The sequence below is a fragment of the Musa acuminata genome, chromosome BXJ3-2, assembly GCF_036884655.1.
Source record: "Musa acuminata AAA Group cultivar baxijiao chromosome BXJ3-2, Cavendish_Baxijiao_AAA, whole genome shotgun sequence".
Classification (NCBI taxonomy): Eukaryota; Viridiplantae; Streptophyta; class Magnoliopsida; order Zingiberales; family Musaceae; genus Musa; species Musa acuminata.
Genome location: NC_088350.1, coordinates 30207409 through 30226240, shown reverse-complemented (window position 1 = coordinate 30226240; position 18832 = coordinate 30207409). Strand labels below are relative to the sequence as shown.

General features: G+C 40.0%; 4 protein-coding genes across 5 annotated transcripts; 2 read left to right on the top strand and 2 right to left on the bottom strand.

Moving 5' to 3' along the window:
* Positions 1–2485: 2485 nt before the first annotated feature.
* On the bottom strand, positions 2486–2860 carry LOC135631594 (uncharacterized). The gene has a single exon (XM_065139332.1). The coding sequence runs from the start codon at positions 2858–2860 to the stop codon at positions 2486–2488; it is 375 nt and encodes a 124-aa protein (XP_064995404.1).
* A 2643-nt stretch (positions 2861–5503) lies between these two features.
* LOC135632097 (homeobox-leucine zipper protein ATHB-16-like) lies at positions 5504–7126 on the bottom strand. Its single transcript, XM_065140486.1, has 3 exons — positions 6677–7126; positions 6217–6587; positions 5504–6108 (listed from the first exon to the last, which is right to left on the bottom strand). Exons 1-3 carry the CDS (start codon positions 6750–6752, stop codon positions 5755–5757), a joined length of 801 nt encoding a protein of 266 aa, XP_064996558.1. The 5' UTR covers positions 6753–7126; the 3' UTR covers positions 5504–5754.
* Positions 7127–13632: 6506 nt separating this feature from the next.
* Positions 13633–17360, top strand: LOC103975522 (protein CutA 1, chloroplastic-like). Of its 2 annotated transcripts, XM_009390504.3 has the most exons (6): positions 13633–13879; positions 14896–15011; positions 15343–15405; positions 16107–16138; positions 16843–16937; positions 17060–17360. In XM_009390504.3, the coding sequence occupies exons 1-6, from the start codon at positions 13683–13685 to the stop codon at positions 17142–17144; spliced, it is 588 nt and encodes a 195-aa protein (XP_009388779.2). In that variant the 5' UTR covers positions 13633–13682; the 3' UTR covers positions 17145–17360. The 2 variants fall into 2 exon arrangements, with proteins under 2 accessions (XP_009388779.2, XP_064994621.1); XM_065138549.1 differs by lacking the exon at positions 15343–15405 and having other exon boundaries at positions 13643–13879.
* Positions 17361–18302: 942 nt separating this feature from the next.
* LOC135631593 (SKP1-like protein 5) lies at positions 18303–18803 on the top strand. Its single transcript, XM_065139331.1, has one exon. It carries the CDS (start codon positions 18303–18305, stop codon positions 18801–18803), a length of 501 nt encoding a protein of 166 aa, XP_064995403.1.
* The last annotated feature ends 29 nt before the right edge of the window (positions 18804–18832 follow it).

Below are 18832 nucleotides of genomic sequence, written 5' to 3'. Positions count from 1 at the left end.
AAGCAAGATGAAGCAGCAGCAGATCTCATACTTTGTTTATCTGAGATCTCCAGTTCATGAATGTGGCCTTCTGCTGCAGGAGATGGGGACACTTTTCAGACCAACCATCAATTTAGATAGACTACCCAGTGGATGAGCATCCTGATCTCGGATGGAAATCAGCTCAACAATTTATCTCTTCTTCTACATGAAGCATTTTTTATCTTCTTAATCACCAGGTTATTACAGGGAATGTTAGATTGGCTGCATTTAGACGAATGGTCCGAGGATGCAGAATATGAATGCATAGCAAAAAAGCTACCCATATAATTTGCTTATATTTTCTGATGCATCAGTAGCAGATCACAGATGGACACATTTATTTTGTTTGACCCCATTGGTCAAGAATCTATGACTTGCAGATAGCAAAGGCTGACTTTATTATCCTTTACATGCACTATATTTTTTTCCTGACAGATGATTGACTATCCAAGGTTGGAGGCTGGGTCAGCATTCTTACAAAAAGTAATGAACACATCCCAGGAATACAATGAGATAAGTGCTACATTCTTTCTTCACTTTACTTGCTAAGGAATTTTAGTGTGATAAATGAAGAATATTTATATGATTGTCCAAGCAAGCAAGTGTGACAGAGAGTATGTTGGTGTCTGAGGACTCAGCTTTCATTAGCACTAGTGGGCAGTGATGCTACCATACATGCAAGTGTAAGAGTTGGCTGTATTGTTTTCAGAGGAAGAAGACAATGCAAGTTTTGGTCTTCACTTTACAAGCAGGAGGACAGGTGAGAGCTACAGCCACTGTGATCGACTTATGTCCAAGTCAGGATTAAGCTTATTATATGTTGTTTAATGTATGCTGAAGCTGTGTACTTGGGAAGATGAGATGTCATTTTGGTGGAATTTATTTGGTCCCATTGAACTGGTTGTTGCCAGTGTCAATCACCTCATCCTCAATCTCTCTTACCTCTCATATCAAGAACTGTAATCTATTATTAGATCTTTCGTGCATTTTGTCTTTGTCTTATCCCTAAATAACCCTTCCTGCAACAGAAGATGATTCGAAGAAGGCAGGATAACGAGGGGAAGTGATTCCTTGCTTCTGCTGTATTGCTCTGCTACACAACTCTCGTGACATCTCATTCCAAATTGCGCCAGCGGGGAAAGCCTTCATGTGACACGAGGATAAAAGAGAGAGAGAGAAAGCTGAAGCAAAGAACTAGAGGATGTGAGAGAAGAGCCTCGTCTCCCTCTCCTCCTGCTGCTTCTGATCTTGTGCTGTGCCCATGTGATGGTCGGCATCTGTCTCTCTCTCTCTCTCTCTCTCTCTCTCTCGGGGGATTCAGTAGGAAACAGCTAGTCAACTTCGCGTTACAGTGACACGCAACATCTGGGCCAGTGCGAATCTGAGAGAACCCTGAGAAAATTAATGGTCATCATCGTTTGATCTTTCCGGTTGATCCCTATATGATTGCATGGACCAATGCGGAGACCCCATGGATTTGTGTTCCAGCAAAGGCGGATCGTCAAGATGAGACAGATGGAAGGAAAGAACAGTGAGTACTCACTCACAGTTCATCACTATTTGTCCCGATCAATGAAAGATGAACGGATTCGTGGGAGGCTTTGTGTTCGAGAGCAAGCGTTGTGATGCAACCTTGTGGGATCGACCGATCTCATGTCCTCCATTAATGCGAGGTACTTGCAGCATCCCCACCGAGGAAGTCTCCGGTCGTCGTCCTCTAAAGCGTGGTCGAGAAGGTGCGCCGCTTGCGGCACCGACATGGCCAAATTATCTTTTCTTTTTCTTCCGATTTATTTTTTGATATATAATTATTCACCAAACTTTAGGAAAAGTAATTTTTCGTCTTTTATTTTTTGGTAAAAAAAGAAAAGGAAAGATCTTTGGTTCAATGCTTTTTGTTTTTTGTTTTTTTTTCTTTTGACTTATTTATTACTTTCATCATCTTGGAAAAAAAGAAAAACTAAAGCAGAAGCTTATTGCTTTCTTTTTGCTGTAATTTATGGAATTATATTTTTTTTCTTTACTTTTATGGAAAAAGATTCTTCAATAAAGAAATATATAGTTGTTTGAGGATTTGTGTTAATCCAAATCATCTAACTCAATAAGTTTTTTTTTTTTTGGATTTTATAGTGGGTTAGGTGCTGAGAAAAAGAGAAAAAGAAATTTATTGAAATTGTATATAAATCATTACATGAACATTTTTACAAAAAAAAAAAAAGCTATTAATGGACCCATGTAGATCAAATTGCATTTCCTGTGAAGGATGTATCTTGACACAAACCAAATCCATGATCTTGAGCTGAACTTTCCAGTTTTATTGATTCTAGAGAATTGCTCGTTATATGTATCAGAACACAAGCTTCTCTCTCTCTCTCTACACAATCTCATGGATTTTGATGAACAGAGGGAGATCAGTTTATGTACATAATGTGCAGAAGTTTCCTGCCAACCAGTTGGCATCAGTCTAAGAGTGGAGCTGATCTCCCTCCACCTCTCTTCTCCTCTCTGATGATCCGGTCATCATCTTGGACCAAAAGCTCCACTTCTTTCTCGTTGCCTTCTTCCGGTTCTTCTCCTTGTGGCTCTCTTCTTTCTGCATCGAAGCCATCAAGGGGCTGTGCCTCGGCAGTGGTGGCCTGAGTTCTCGGCGGGGAGGAGAAGCGATAGCAGAAGAGAAGTTGGAGGCAGGAGACTTCCCTGGCGAAGAGGTGTTGGAAGAAGCAACAGTGGCTGTTGCAGAAGAAGCTGCAGAGAGATGAGCCAGCCTCTCGGTCAGGCAGAAGGGGCAGACTCCTGCGGCCTGTTCGCTAGCTGGGTGCCTACTGCACCTGCCCTCCATGACTGACCTTTCCATCATCTGCTAGCTGCTTGACATCTATGGAGAGAGAGAAAGAGAGAGAGGTCATAGGATTCTTCTTTGTGCTTGTTTTCCACGTTGCTTCTGCTGCTGCTTGGTCTTCTTCCTCCTTCCTGGAACATGACTTGGCCATGGCAGTACGCCCATTGATTGCACACACCCCAGTGTGATGGATGCAGATCAAATTGACACATTGCAGCGTTTCCTATTTGACATCAACTATATGAACTCAATTTTTTTCTGAATACTGAGTTCAAATCTGATTGAGGTGAAATATTTTCTAATTTTTATTATGTTACAAGTTGGAAAAAAACAAAAAGCTAGAAAATGATTCGATCGAATGGTGATCATTTTGACAAAGCATAATTATATTTTCCAATGATAGGGCCATATGAAGCCCAGTAATCTTTTATATGAACAGATGCTTCTTCATCCTAGAAACAAAATGAATGCCTCAACAACACTTGATTTAGATAAGAATGTCAAGTTATCATCTACGAATTGCCTCATAGTATACTTACCAACACAAGAAAAAAGAATTCATGTATGAATTCAACTCGATGATAGTAACACAGTTTCACACCAAAATATATTATTTGCTATTCTCTTGACCAACCAGTGAAATGAACTAAATAAAATGTTAGACTCGAACTGAGGCCATACCACTTTTTGTAGCCTCAGAATTCCAGGATTGTTGTCATTTGTGGGATCCAATTGAGACTACTATCCTTTGCTAAGCAAGCCAATGATTAGCTTCAAAGGTGATGCTTAAGAAGGAAGAAAAAAACAAGTGCATGTGGATTGTCCCTTTCTTCTTTATTATGTAAAATAATAGCTTTCAGAATCATCATGATTTGGCTTTCTCAATGCTTGGGGTCTACTACTAGGGAAAATGGGAATTGCACCAAACCATGGGCATTAGTAGATTGAAGGGTGGTGGTGGGGGTTGAGCTTGACACATTTCCGACCATCTTCTTCTCTCTAAGAGGAATATTTCCTCTTCTAAACCCCTCTTGGACATAATAAACAAAGCATTCCAAGAATGGAAGGATGGTATCATCTTTGTGGCACTCTCAACTTGGACTTTGTTGCTTGAGTTTTCAACAATCCTTCCTTTTGTTGCTTCATACTTTGCTACTTCTCCAATCAAACATTTTTATAATTAAAATGCTTGATTTAGACAACACCTCAATCAAATCACTTTGTTGGGTGCATATGATTGACTTAAGCCAAATACGGTAGGAGATAAGAATGAGCATCCAAGCAACACCTAAAGATGAATTGTGGTCACACCTACTTAACGAGTGTTGCTCATAACCATATGCATGTCCTGCATCAACCTCAACTCAGGGCAGGGCTTATCTTAGTGCAGATGTGTGCCACCTCCTGTCACTCTCTCTCTCTCTCTCTCTCTCAATTCCATGATTCTGTTTCCTCTTCCAACCAAGATAAGATGTACAGTCTTATTATCATGCTCTCCTAAACTCTTCAAAGATTCCCCAAAACAAGAAAGACATGTCGATGATTTCCTAACATCTTCACCAAAAAGAGAAGGAAAAGAATAATCATTCTGACGATGTGATAGCTTAGTCTCCACCTCCACCAAATCCCAATGTTCGTAGTAGGCCATGAAGAAGAACGGTGGATCAATGAGTGGCTCTATGGCGACATCAAAAAGGGCCTGATTCACAGAATCCAAAACTGTACTTTTTTTTACTGAGAAAAAGCAATCGGAAGGGGTGAAAATTAAAGGGGGAAAAAAAGTTCATAAAGTATATAAAAAAAGGACAAAAGAAGATAAGGTTTTGTTTACTAAAAGCACCATAACTTTTTCTCCAGCTTTTAAGTAAATCGAGGACCTCTAATTGATTCTTTTTTTTGTCCTTTTCAATGTTGTAGTTGAGGAATTAGGCGATAGAAATCAGGAAATGTCTTGTGGTTTGCACCATTCACAGCAAACATGAATCCAATCATGGGGGTACGTCTTTCAAAGCAGACGGCTACAAAGTCCACTGTAGAAGGACACGTTTCCCGATCCACTCATACTCTCTGCGATCTAAACGACACAACTTACTTGCAGGGAAGATAAATGCTTCTGGCACTCAAAATGCTTTCATCTTATAGACCTGATCGATACGATACCTGCATTTGTATATATATTATTTCTCCTTTTACTCCTCCAATTCTTATGTCCTTATCGATGCCCACCATGTGACATACAATCAATCCAGCTTTTGTGCAGTTTTTATCAGATGCAATGAACTCACCACTTTTATTAAATGTAGGAAAAATTATTTTAATATAAAGCTTACAATATAAAACCTATAAGTCTTGCAATCTCTTATTTTTCTTCATTGTTCCCATCAGCATCATCTCTTTAAGGTGTTCTCCAAGTGTCGCTTTTTGTTTCCCCATTTGCTCTTACTCTCATGGGAAACATTGCTGTAAATTTGTCAGTCACAGAGGGATGATAAGTTCGAGAAGGCTACAGCATTTGTCATGCATGATCTTACTCCAAGCATGGGAGTGAACATAAAGACAGTTTAATCACCACCACCACCACAAAGCAATGTGAAGAACATCCACCCTACCTACTACCAACAAAAACCCCATGAACTCTTGATCTCCATGGATTCACTACTTGATTCTTTTATTTATTGTCTCATTCTCTAATTGAAGTGCTCTTTCCAATAGAATTCTACATAAACAAGAGGCCCCTCTCCTTGGTCTCACTTTCTTCCTATCCTTCTCCAGCCAGGAAAACTATGCCCCCTTTGTGCTGAGTCATACATCCATCACAGGATACCACCATTATTAACAGGAGAGAATCCAAACCCACCTCCATTTTGCAACAGCACTTCTAATTATCTAGCTAATTAGTCCCATTCATCAGAGCAGTACCAGGAGAAGTTTGGTGCTTGCTGCTCCGAGAACAAGCTGCTGCAAAGCTCTTCCCCGGCCAGGAGCTCTTCATCCAGGTAGCCCTTCTCAGCTTGTGCCTTGTCCTCAAAGGGCAAAAAAGGACACTGAGACCTGAATCCCATAAGAAAGTGCTGGTGCAAGACAGTCCCAGCATGAGGGCTTGTTTCATCATTGAACACCACACTGGAATCACTATCCGAGGCGCCGTCCTTGTGGATCAAAGGAGGTCTCTCCTCCTCCACTGCTTTCGTCTCGGACTCCATTGCATCCATCCCAGAGTCTGCGAGCTTGGCCTTCAGCTCTGCTATCTGAATTAGTCGCCAGTAATATGAATACAAGTGTGTGTATATGTAGCTTAATGATGTGTACTTCCAAGTAGTACGCATGAGACAGGATCTTGAGTTGTGTGTGCTCACCTCGGCTAGGAGAGCCTCGTTATCGCGGCTGAGCGCATCGCAGTCGAGCTTGAGGGCGTCGTGCCGGGCCTTGAGGGCGCCGTAGTCGCGCTCAAGCTGCTTCGTCTTCCAGCGAGCGCGGCGGTTCTGGAACCAGACCGCGACCTGCCGCGGCTGCAGACCTAGATCTTGTGCCAGCCTTAGCTTCCTCTCCGGGTCGAGCTTGTTCTCCACCTCGAAGTTCTTCTCCAGAGCCTTGACTTGCTCCACGCTGAGCCGGCGTTTCTTCTCTCCCAGGCCCGACAGGCCAGTGCCGCAGGGCTCCTCCTCCTCGCAGCCGTCCAACTCCTCCGTTCCATCAAGAACGGCCTCGTACTTACCCTTCTCTTCGACTGAAAACAAGTAGAAAAGATCACTTTGAAGCAACAAAGAAAAGACAAGGTAGTCTACGAGAGAGAGAGAGAGAGAGAGAGAGAGTAACCTGATAAGGAGACGGGGACAAAGCCAGGTTTTCCTTGTAGACCATTAAAGGAGTGTGAGCTGTTGAGCCTCTTCATCTTGGTATGGTGCTTGCCTTCCTTTCTCCTTGGTGGTGGGCTATACCGAGCAGGATATGAAACAGAAGCGAAGTGGAAGGGATATTACATGGTTTTAAGGTGTGGGAAGCAGAGAAGGTTTAGAAGAGACGGGGAAGATGAGACAGAGAGGTAAGAGGAAGGCTTGGCTGAAAGGGAGCTACATGTGTTCCAGTGTACCTCTTCTTTGTATTTGTACCTCACCCTCCTCTCCTTCTTCTGAGCCCATCACCAGATGCAAAGCTCTTCCTTCGAACCTTTTTCCTCCTTATGGATCTGCAAGCTTGCTCTTAACCCAATAAAATCTGGCAAAAGAGAGAGAGAGAGAGAGAGAGAGCTGTGGAAATCTAGCACTTTTGTGGAGTCCATAAATAAAAGACAGCAAGACATTGGTTGGGTTGGGAGTTGGGTTGGGGTTGGGGGTGGGGGTGGGGGTGGTGGGGTTGAGAGGGTGACCCTGGTTAAAGAGGGAGGAGAGGAGACATGAAGTAATACTAAAATGTGATGGTGACCCAATTACACATGGTTGCTTTTGAATAAGTACATGAAATGATGTTATTTGTATTGGATGCAGAAAGAGATGCTATTGAGTGGTTTTTGTTTGAAGGGCCTTAGATAGGTTTGTATATTATAACCAAACCTATCATTTTCTTATCTCTTCAGAATTGCTGGCAGACATCTCAAAACCATTGGCCACTTTGTCAACATGTCTATTCAACACTTATCACTGAATAAAATAAGCCAAGTGGGAATTGATTCCTTTCTTGTCTTCATGTTTTCACTCTGGACTTTTTCTTTTCTTTTCCTTTTCTGAGGAGGAAAAAAAAAACTCTAGCTTTCATTTTATTTCAAGTGTCCTTGAGTTTATGCATTAGAATATCCAAGCTGATCAAGCATGGGTTTTTTTATCTACTATTACAATAACAAGATATATATGTCTCTCATCTCTCAGCAACAATTCAGCTGAGCATTCATGTGTGTGAAGTACTCCCTCTGAGAGTTCCTTGGTGATACATATATTACAGTCATGCACTGGTCACTAATTGGGGAACTTAAGTTGAAGTTGAATGCTGATCTTATTCTGCACTACTACAAAAATAATAGCATTTTGATCTCCAAATAAATGCACTCAAGATCGTAATAATCTTGTTTTTCCTTATATTGTTCTTATGATATATGCAATTTATCTTTTGTTTAATCACATCAGCTCAAATGGAACAATCAAAGCGATTGCCTGATATATCTCTGATGTAACAGAAACATTTATTTTTAATTTGTTATTGCCCTTGAGTTGTTTTCCTTCTATTAATGGTGGTCATGCATTGTTATTGTCTTACAGCTCCTCAATGAACATTCTCACTATCTTATCTACAAGTCTGAGCTAAAACTAAGTATACCAAAACTGAAGTTTTTAGAGCATATTAATTAGAAATAATGTCATCGGTTAACTCGAGCATATTAATTCCATAACAAACTCCCGATTAATGATCCTGGAAAGGGAAGAAGAGATGCTCAACATAGAGCAACGAGTTCCATGTTGGTATAACATAAACTTAAATCTACTCTATCAACTAAATCTGATCTCACATCAGAAAAGATTCCTTTAGGAAGAACAAGACCTAAAGAGTAGAAAAGAAACCAGATACTGCAAGAGTATCAGATTGACAAAGGTGCAGGCCTACACCTGTTCCCAAAAGTCCAAACAGTCAGAGAAGACAACTCCCTTTGTTCCACTTTGGTCACCTTAGAATTTTGTCATGAGCATGAGCGAGTAAAGTTCAACTCGAGGTAAGGCAGGTATCATCCTTCGCCAACCGCAACAGCAAAGTTGCACCAAGCAACCAAGGAGGGCCACACATGGCCAGCCATCTCTGACTCACTTTAAAGACTTGTGTTTTTATGCGGGCAGGATTGGGGTGGGTTGGGTTGTCAATGGACAGGCTGACCCCTCCGACATCAAGTGGTGGGTGGGGGTTCTGACTTGGCACATGAAGCAAACATGTCTTTCTCCTACTTCCCACTTTTCTTTCACTTGAAACTGTGATTCACAGCTCAGTAGTGTCCTCTCTCTCCTCCAGGCCTGTGATTCCATTCGGGGAAAAGTTCCTTTAGGAAGGGACATTCTTGAGACCAGATCAGAGTTGCAATTGATAGCAGACAGATATACTTTTGCAGATTTATTTATGATGCACTAAGAAGTTTTGAACACTGTAACTGAGATTCTTTTGACTCCGAATCTCATGAGCTCCTTTATAAAATGTTTATAAACGTTTCTTTTTTAGTTTATATATTTTTCATAAATTTTTTATGATATCAATTTTGATGATGTTCTATATAAATTTATGTTAAAATAGTAAATACAAGAACTAAAGTATGAAATAAATTCACCAGCTTAAGGATAAAATGAAAGAATTGACGAAACCCATGAGGAGGACAAAATAACTCACAGCTTTTTAACTGCATCTCCACGAAGGCCCGTGATGTGTTCATCTAAGTCTGCGTGGACCAGATCGATCTGCCGTTGAATTTCATCCGAGGCCATTGCTGGGTCAAACTGAAGCCATCTCTGCAATGCGAACCACCAAACAAAACTTCAGGCAATCTTTGGAGTAAAAGAAAAAAGCATAGAAAAACAGTGGATTTCACACAAAAGAGGACGAGGGAGAAAAACCTTGGACGAAGCTGCCCGGAGTTGTAGAAGATATTAGCCATGAGAACAGGAGGACTAGCGAGAGATTCATGTGGCTGGAAAGAAGGGCTTGGAATGAGGAACAAACAAACGCAGGGGCTGTTTAATGTATAAAGAGATCTCCTTTTTCCAAAAAGAAGAATATAAAGAGAGCTCCTTACTGCTGCCGCCTGACATGCTACAGATATGCAACCAGCCAGCAAGACGTCGTACTCAGCTCTTGGCAACAATCACTCTCCACCTATGTGATCATCGTGGAGCTCAAAAAGGGCAAAAAAACAACCCATTTGTTCAAAATCCCCAACTAGTATCAGGAGATGATTGCATGTATATGTTATCAAGAATAAACAACACCTTAGAAGCCAATAAGAACAATATCTAAGATTTTGGTTATTCCGTTAATATAATCAGATATGGGAGGATCAGCACTTAATCAAACCAAAACCAAAACTCCTCATTGGTGGCGGAGCCATCAGTGATCTCAGATGTAGACTACCCAGTGTCTTGCTCCAGCGCTTGAGCTGCAAGTTATCAGCATCAAACTTTTTGTTGTTCAAGCCCAAACCTGAACAGAAAAGGAGTTGCCTTTCTTAAGCAAAGAAAAAAAGGAAAAAAAACAAGGGCACCATTGTGATTATGATTCCCTCCCTAAATGTCATGGCCAAGTGATATGCCAAAGTAGATATCAAGCATGCAAAACGTTAGGAAATTGTTGGTCACCGATCGTATGTCATCACCCATTCACATGACCATCTTATGCCAATTACACCAGTGTCTCCTCAAGTTTAAAATGAGAGTTAATGTTAAGCATTTATTGTGAATTAAGTTTTTAGTACTGATCCTATTTTACTGAGCATGCAATTGATAATACCGAGTACAGAAATGTTTTTTATAGATTAAACAATACTGTCGAATATGCATGAACGACAGGTGGTCGATGCACCTGAACAGACCATTCATCAAAACAGGTCAGCTCTGGGCATACTCGAAAGGAAGTAAAGTTCCTTCTGCAAACTCATGCATCCTGATACACTCCAGAAATTCGAAAGACCTGTAAACCAATATGTTATGGTCGGAAATCATGCACATAGGTAACCATAACAATGGGGAGAAATCAGACAAGGGGCATACATACTATGCTAACAAAAGAAAAGAAAGGACGGTAGAAACTGGTTATCAACACTTAATAGACCAGAGGCCATCCTAACATCACAAATAGACAATAAACTATGCAAACCATGCTTTAGCTCAAGATGATAGAAAAAAGAACTGATTATTCAACGAATTAATTGGTTTTCAGTAGCTTATGATAAGTAGAATATAATACTAATTCTAAATCCTCAGATCAGTTCCATGTAGATAATTTGTATCACAATAGTTATTACAGGGGAAGTATGCTTTCAGAAACTGTTTGTCACAGCCATAAAAAATTAAAGAAAAAAGAAATAAACAGTATGTGTCTAGAAAGCGGCACATCCAGTTTTCGTACAATTATACACAGTCAAAACGGCTACTACCAAGCTTAAGTTTAAAATCTCAGTCCACAACAATTTCAACACATTGTTGGACCAGAAAAATATTGGCATACTGCAGTAGCTGCACAAAATCTAATATGTACCAGTAATAAAAATAAATGAGTACTAACCATGAATTAAAAACATTGTACCATGCTATATGATTCTATACTGATCATCGGTTAGACTGATAAAGACTAATTGGAACATACTAATCCAACCAATATTTGAAACCGTAGCTACAACTGGCGCATATACAAGAGTAGTTTATGGAATTTATAAAGGAAAAAAGTAATGGGATGCAAGACAACGTCTTTGGCTATCTATCAAACTTTGTTCAGGTACATTTGATTCGAAGTAAAGCAAACAACAAAGGAATCCTTTTATGTTAACACAGAGCACTCGCTAGACCTATTGCATCTCGGATTTGATGCTAGACAATTTGGGACATTACTCATCGCTTTAAAGTGTCAATAAAAATTTCCAATGACATAAAGAAGAACCAATAATATCAAACAAAGATTCCTCTAATGGAAAATAGATAGTATACGATAAGAATATAACAAAGAGGATAAAAATTTACAAGTCAAGCATGCCTTATCAGAAAAGAGAGTGCCATTAATGTACTAAAGGATGTTAACATGTAATACTGATTAGAACAGCTCAAGTCTATGGATCTGAATGTTCTCATGTTTCTTTTGTTCATCTTGAGTGTAACACTTAATATTGTCAACGAGTCAGAAAAACTGTAAACCACATTCGTAACTAAATACAGTAGCAAGAACTTTGATATTCATCTTGCTCATACCCAAGAACAAAAATCCAGTTGCAGAACCATTACAGTTGAAAATACACATTATTGGCTAAAATGTAGAAAATCTGATAAAATGTATCATACATGACTATGAAAAGACCTATCGGAAACACATGCTAAGACAATAATTTAGTTAGTTCTGTACAGCTAGAGATTTTTTGCACTATATCTACATATCTATAAGTACATAAGTAAATCGCTTCAAGTGCGAAATATAACCTTGAATAAAGCATGAAACATGAGCAAACAATGTAAAGATGATGACTAAGAAAGATGGAAGTGGAACATTCGAGTGGAAGAAAAAAATAGCAATGAAGATAGGTAAGAAACAACTACAGCCTCTATTAACACATCAACAAGATTCAAATCATATAGCAATCTAACAATTTATAACCAAGGGCATTGGTAGACAGCTATGTACATTCTGAATCATGCAATTATGATAGGACAAAATTTGGACCAAGACTTCAATTATATAGCTTATTACAAAAAAAAATTACATTCAGCACTATAATAACCATCATAGAGGTCACTTGGTTGAAAGAATAATATTAAATAGGAACCTCGAACATAAGAGAAAATCACAATCTTTAATGCACGAGGGAAGCAATAAAGTGATCATTTTATTTTATCATAATCAAATATATATATCGGTCAATAGCGGTTTCATTAAATGAGGCATTAAATGAAGCAATAAAAAACAAAATGTTCTACTTACAAGGACTAGTATTGTGTTTTACGTTACTATAACAAAGGATATAAATATCAAACCAATATTGGTTTCAGTAACCTATCGAATTCGGTGATATACCTACCTACACTGCATAGTATCATCAAATAAAGTCACAAAAAACAAAAGTGAAATGATAAGTACTAGTATCATGCTATACGTTTCAATTGCAGGATTTGATCAAACAAGTAGATACTCTACAGTCATCGAATGTTCCGACAACCAATCCATGGCTATTAGGGATAGGAAGCCATGTTATGTTCATGGTTTTGAGTAATACAATTTCTTGGACAATAATAGCGGGAAAAGTTTGGAAAGTTTAGAGTAAAGATTCTCGATATACATACTAAACCATTACAAATTTACTGAACGATATCAGAGTCCATAAGTAAATACGCCATCAGAAGACGAAGAATGTTTATCGCTTGCCACGTGAAATAAAACAATGGCGACAAGTAGCCAAAACCCCGAGTTTAAGAACTGAACTTTCCATCAAAGAATCAAAGAACTGGGACGGAAACACACTTATTCCAGTCAAATTCACGAAGCCGACTTTCGCATATAGAAGAGACCAGAAAGGCGGAGAACCATTCAAGTCGGGTATAAATACGGGAATGAAGCACGGTTGGGAGAAAGGAGAGACAAGGTACCCGACGCGAATCAATCCGCCGGCTCTCGACAAGATTGGCGATGCTGTCGTCGGCGAAGCGAGGGTTGAGGAGAGTACCACCAGTGGTTCCGATCTTTCATCATCTTTGCGGCCTCGCTCATGCGAGACTCTCAATCTCGGTTGGGGAAGCAGAGGCAAAGAGAGCGATCGATGGAGATCCCAGTAAGATCTCGACCGTCAATCGAGTGGACCCCGCTTGAATTGACTCGGTGAAGAAAGGACGGCTGAGATGCTAGATGAAGGTGGATGAACGGTTCTGCCAAGTGTTTTCGAGTTGATAAATATGAACATATGAGGGGTTAATATATAAAATATACCTGATTCGTGCTTCAAGCATTAATATGCATAAAAGCCCCTGATAATTATAATATTCTGACTCACGAAGGTAAAGCAAGGAATAAGCATCCCTCCCTCTGAGGCTCTTCTTACACATGACTTGCTTGGTCACTCTGTCATCTACGGTGCTCTATAACATATATAGGGAGAAGGGGAACAATGCCACTTCGAAGCCTTTCTCCGGCCGTCTCCATCTCATCCACCCCTCCTTCACCCCGCCCTTCGTCGGGCGCGCCTCAGCACCGCCTCCGAGCTCCGCTCGTCGGGTGCCTGTGGGTTCTGAGCCTCGGCGCTTTTTCTGCGCTCGCCTTCGACATGGGGTGCGCTCAGTCCTACCCCCGCATTCCTTTCCTGGGGTAAATCCTCCAATCTTCCCTGCCCTTACTCTCTGGTGTGGATAATGAATCGCCCAATTTGCATGGCATAAATTTCCAGAAAAAAAAAAGCTTTTGTACCCAAATGGTGATAATCTATAAGTGAAATGTGGATGGTGTATAGAGAACGATTGAACGGATCAAAAAGCTTTTTATCTTATGAAAACAAAATGAAATAACAAGATTAATTGCTTCAAAGAAGAAATAAGTTTTCTAACCCTGAAGCTTGACCTTCATGTTGCACTGGTTTTTTGGGCTGGTCCTGATTCATGGTGCACCTTAGAGATTCATGATGGTTATTATCTTAGTTATTGATTCGATCCTCTGGTGCACATGAATCATGATTGTAATTTCCGAAATCTAGAATGCATGATTAACTATCATTTAAGAAGAAGAGTTGGATAGGCATCTACTACTGTTGCCACTTTCTTGTTCTAGCTGTAACTTCTTTGTTTGCAATAATTTTATAGGTTTAAGGCTATCATTTCCATTTGTTGATCCTAGTAACAAAACTTACTACTATATCCCAAAATCCAAGTGTTTGTTGTGTGTCAAGGAGATATTAATTTGCCACTGTGGTGCATTTGTTTGTATCATGCATATTATACATGTCAATGAGTGCCATATCATGCAAACGCATGCACGCTTGACAATAACCATAGTGACCAACTTTTCCAACACAAGTCATGGCTCCTATGGGTACGCCTAGTTCATATATTGTAGATATTTTCTAGTGTATGCATTTACTTTTTGCTTTGGGGAAGCGTTTCTCTGATTTGAATTCTGATTCCATCAACTGCCATATAGTTTGCAAAAATCCGTTGAAGTGTATGACTGTCCTTTTCTTATCTGTTGATGGCACCTTCTTTGTTTTTTATCTTTCCTGTTCTTGTACTCTGAGTATAGCTCTCTGCCAGATCTATTTACACCAAACACTACCTTCTCATGTCGTGCCTCTTTTCCTTGCCGCTCATGAATTAAATTTTCCATTTGTGCAGGGTAAAGCCTGTTGATAATCGATCTGCCAGTAGTCTTTGCTCTACTGGGATGGATGCAACTTCAACCACTGTTCCGTCCATAGTTGTTTATGTTACTGTTCCAAATAAAGAAGCAGGTATCTTTATTGTAATTTTTTTAACATTTTTAAAAGCATCCTTGACTGGACAATCAATGATTATCAATGAAAAGTGTTTTGGGCTCGCACAAATAGCCAGTGTTGTTTTTCTGTTTAAATTTGCAAATATCAACGGATGAGCTCACTACTTTTATCATCTTGCCGTTGTACTTCATTGTTAAACTTTTGATTTTTGTTATAAGCTCCACATGAAAGCTCACAGAGTCAGATTAAGCAAGAAAATCTGATCCATTTCTTTTGGCGCAAAAGTTGGTTGCCACTCCTGATGTTTTACTCAATAATTACATCAGTGTTGCCTGTCCAAATGCAGGCAAGAAGCTCGCTGAAAGCATTATCCAGGAAAAACTTGCTGCATGTGTTAATCAAGTGCCAGGCATGTGCAAAATCATCACCTTATATATGGCAAATTGCAAAAATCTTATCCATTTTTCTTACTTATGGGCATGGCAAGTATTTTAGGTATATTGATATAACATATATCTAGGTTATTTATGTGCATAAATGAGTAGAGTTGTTGATCAAAAGGGTCTTTTTTGAATTGGACGAATTCGTTCCCTGAGGTATCTTATTGTCGATGTGACCTGTTCGAATATGATAGATACCAAAAGCATTGATGGTAAGATAGATTGCTCAATAAAACAATTGGAATTGAGGAATCAAGTTGGAAGGAAGCTTACATGTTACACTTTCAGACTGCTGAAATATTTGATCCATTTATGAAAAAGAGAACAAGAAACCTTCAAAGTGAAGAAACTGCAAATGCATCATCTTCCAACCAAAAGAGTGAAAGGCTCTAATCTAGAAAAAGGAAGGAATTAGTTAGATTTAGTAACTTCGCTATTTAAACTTTATATTCTCTCTCACATGGTAAAGTACAGGTTTATGTTGCTTAAGCAACATATGTTGATGGTTCCATTGAATGTCACTAAATATTGTAACCTCTTTAAATGTCATTAAATATTTCAATAATAGACATTGACTTGATGACCTAAGAAAAATACTGCTTATTATACAACCATTGACATCGATTCTTCCGAATGTTTCTCTAAATATGCTAGTGCCATGTGTTTGCAGGCATCAAATCAGTTTACTGGTGGGATGGCAAGGTATAGTTACTATTCTGCTCAACTACAAACTGTGGAAATTTCTCATGAAATCCACACCTTCATGTCAGTGGAAGTGTCATAAACTAGACATTCTGCATGTTATGCACGACCAAGTGTGTTGCTTGGCAACACAGAATACAATTCTTTCCACAGCTTTGCCTGCCTCATTAGCAAATACCTCCTTGCTATTTCATTAGTTCACAGGCAAGATACAGCAAGAATTAGGAGCATATGACATTTTCTGATAGGAAACTTTGTACAACCTGAGATGAGGGCGAGTGCTTCATATACCCACTTTACCAAACTCCCAAATGGTTAAACAGAAAATTTAGGGAAGTCATATATTATTCTAGCCATGATTGGTAGGATGGTTTTCTGAAGGTAGCTTGATTATGTCAGAGGTGTTGGGCGGGAGTTGTAAAGGTAATTTGACCTCATCATAGGGGTGAGTGATTTACAAAGCTTAAGTGCAAAGCATTTCTCCTTACAGGGATTGGTTGATACCAATAAGAAGTAGTGGGTAATTCACAAAATATAGTTATCGACAAATGGATCCAGATAGTATACCTGTAACCCTGTCAAATTCATTTACACTTTCACAGTGGACTAGCAATATATATGTTAGCTATACTTCAGGTATGCATAAATGTCTAAACACACCATCTGTGGCTGACTAAAATAATCTATTTCTTCCGTATCTCCAGGTACAAACAGACTCTGAGGAATTACTCATTATAAAAACCAGGGAATCCCTTCTTAGTGCTTTGACAGAACATGTTCAGTCCAACCATGAATACGAGTAAGCCCCAGCCAGCTTGAACACTGATCATTAATGAGCCTTTAATTTGCAATTATTCAGGTTATGTTTGATGATTTGGCTATCTATATTATTGGTAAACTGACAATTAGTTTTTCTTCCAGTGTTCCTGAAGTCATAGCTTTGCCTATCAATGGTGGCAATCTCAAGTACCTAGAGTGGATCAAGAACAGTACTCGAGAAAATTGATTCGCATAGCCTTTTATGCTACCTGTTTATTGGAAATATGGAGTTTGATTCCTGATACCACACAGGTACAGGGCGAATGCCTTATGCTAAAAGCATGCTTTCTTTCATCATGTTTACGATATCAAAATGACAGTCATCTGTGATGTGTTTGGAACCATTGATTGTGATGTGTATCACTGAATCACAATTCAATTCCTATTATTGTACAAACTTTCATATTATTTATTATTCAGGATTGTGGCATTTGCATAAGCTATGTGATGCAGCTGCATATAAAATAGTTATAAATTTGAGTTGCTATTTCATCATGCTTTCTGTTCAACCCTTTCTTCTTGATTTCATACTGTGAAAGGCTTTGTGAGTCAAGTGCATTGACTGTTTTTGAAACACTGTGCGATCTATGAAATGCTACATGAGAGCTTTCAATCTGTTTCCTAGACACTTCATGGCTAGTTCAAGCACCACATTACACAAGTGATCAGACAAAAGTCAGTATTAGTCTCTACGACTTATTTCATCATTGTTAAAAGCTATAAAGGTTATGTTGAATAAAGTAGGAAAAAAAATGTTCATGCAATTTGCCAAAATAAATAAAGAGAACACAATCCATACAACTGCATATACAAGTATAAATATGTGGTGTTTACATAGCATAATCATTGACATCATCTCTGCTCTTCCATCTCCTCGAACAGTCCCTCTCCCTCCCTCTCTTCTGGCGCACCGAGGTAAACAAATCCCTCTTCTCTTCGATTTGTTCTTTGTGCTTCGTTCGTGTTTGATCGATCTTTGGGGTCTTGGAGAAGGCATCTGTGGAACCTCAATTGAACGCCATGCAAGTTCTCGTGTTCTGCTTTCTTTTTCTTCTGTTCCTGTGTTGGCAATCTTTGTTCTCTGATCTCTTGCTTAAGAAGAAGAAGAAGAAGAAGACGATGCAGTTTTCTTGGTTGTTCTTGCACCATGCTTCAAACCTTAGCGTGCATATCCCTTTGTAGCTCCTGCATTTGTTAGATTCTGTTATCCTGGATAGATCTTGATCTGAAATCTATCTTACGAAGGTGAGGTGGTGCGAGGTGAAATCCTTATCCTTGCCGTGAAGGATTGCTAAGAGATTTAGGTTTCTTGATCCCTTCAGGTCTCGAGGAACCTTGATCGATCATGTCGGAGGGAACCAAGGAGCCCGATGGTGGCGAGGAGAAGGTGGTTCTCAAGACCCACGACGGCCAGGAGTTTACCGTGGACATGGCCACCGCCAACCGATCCGGTACACTCAAGAACCTCCTCTCGGAAGTCGGTGGCAGCAGCGACAACCCGCAAGTGATCCCCCTCCCGAGTAGCATCACCAGCCCGGTGCTCGGCAAGGTGGTGGAGTACTGCCAGCGGCACGCGGGCGGCGGCGGCGGCACGGGGGGCGTGCAAGCGCTGGAGCAATTCGACGAGGAGTTGGTGGAGCTCGACAAGGACATGCTGTTGGACGTCACCTACGCAGCCGCGTTCCTCGACGTGCCGCGGCTGCTCGACCTCACCAGCCAGGCCGTGGCCGACGCCATCAAGAAGATGTCCGTGGAGGAAGTCAGGCACTACTTCGGCGTCGTCTCCGACTTCACCGAAGAGGAAGAGAAGGTGATTCGGAGCGAGTGTCCCTGGGCCTTCGAATGATGGCGACCTGCAACTCGTGGGCTTCTTGG

Excerpts from the sequence above, each read along its gene's own strand:
- LOC135632097 (XM_065140486.1), bottom strand. The coding sequence starts at position 6,752 with ATGAAGAGGCTCAACAGCTCACACTCCTTTAATGGTCTACAAGGAAAA. Across the intron at positions 6,588-6,676 it reads TGTCCCCGTCTCCTTATCAG|TCGAAGAGAAGGGTAAGTAC; the intron begins GTTACTCTCTCT and ends ACTTGTTTTCAG. Across the intron at positions 6,109-6,216 it reads ACGAGGCTCTCCTAGCCGAG|ATAGCAGAGCTGAAGGCCAA; the intron begins GTGAGCACACAC and ends CGACTAATTCAG.
- LOC103975522 (XM_009390504.3), top strand. The coding sequence starts at position 13,683 with ATGCCACTTCGAAGCCTTTCTCCGGCCGTCTCCATCTCATCCACCCCT. Across the intron at positions 15,012-15,342 it reads TGTTCCAAATAAAGAAGCAG|GCAAGAAGCTCGCTGAAAGC; the intron begins GTATCTTTATTG and ends GTCCAAATGCAG. Across the intron at positions 16,938-17,059 it reads CAGTCCAACCATGAATACGA|TGTTCCTGAAGTCATAGCTT; the intron begins GTAAGCCCCAGC and ends TTTTTCTTCCAG.
- LOC135631594 (XM_065139332.1), bottom strand. The coding sequence starts at position 2,860 with ATGGAGGGCAGGTGCAGTAGGCACCCAGCTAGCGAACAGGCCGCAGGA.
- LOC135631593 (XM_065139331.1), top strand. The coding sequence starts at position 18,303 with ATGTCGGAGGGAACCAAGGAGCCCGATGGTGGCGAGGAGAAGGTGGTT.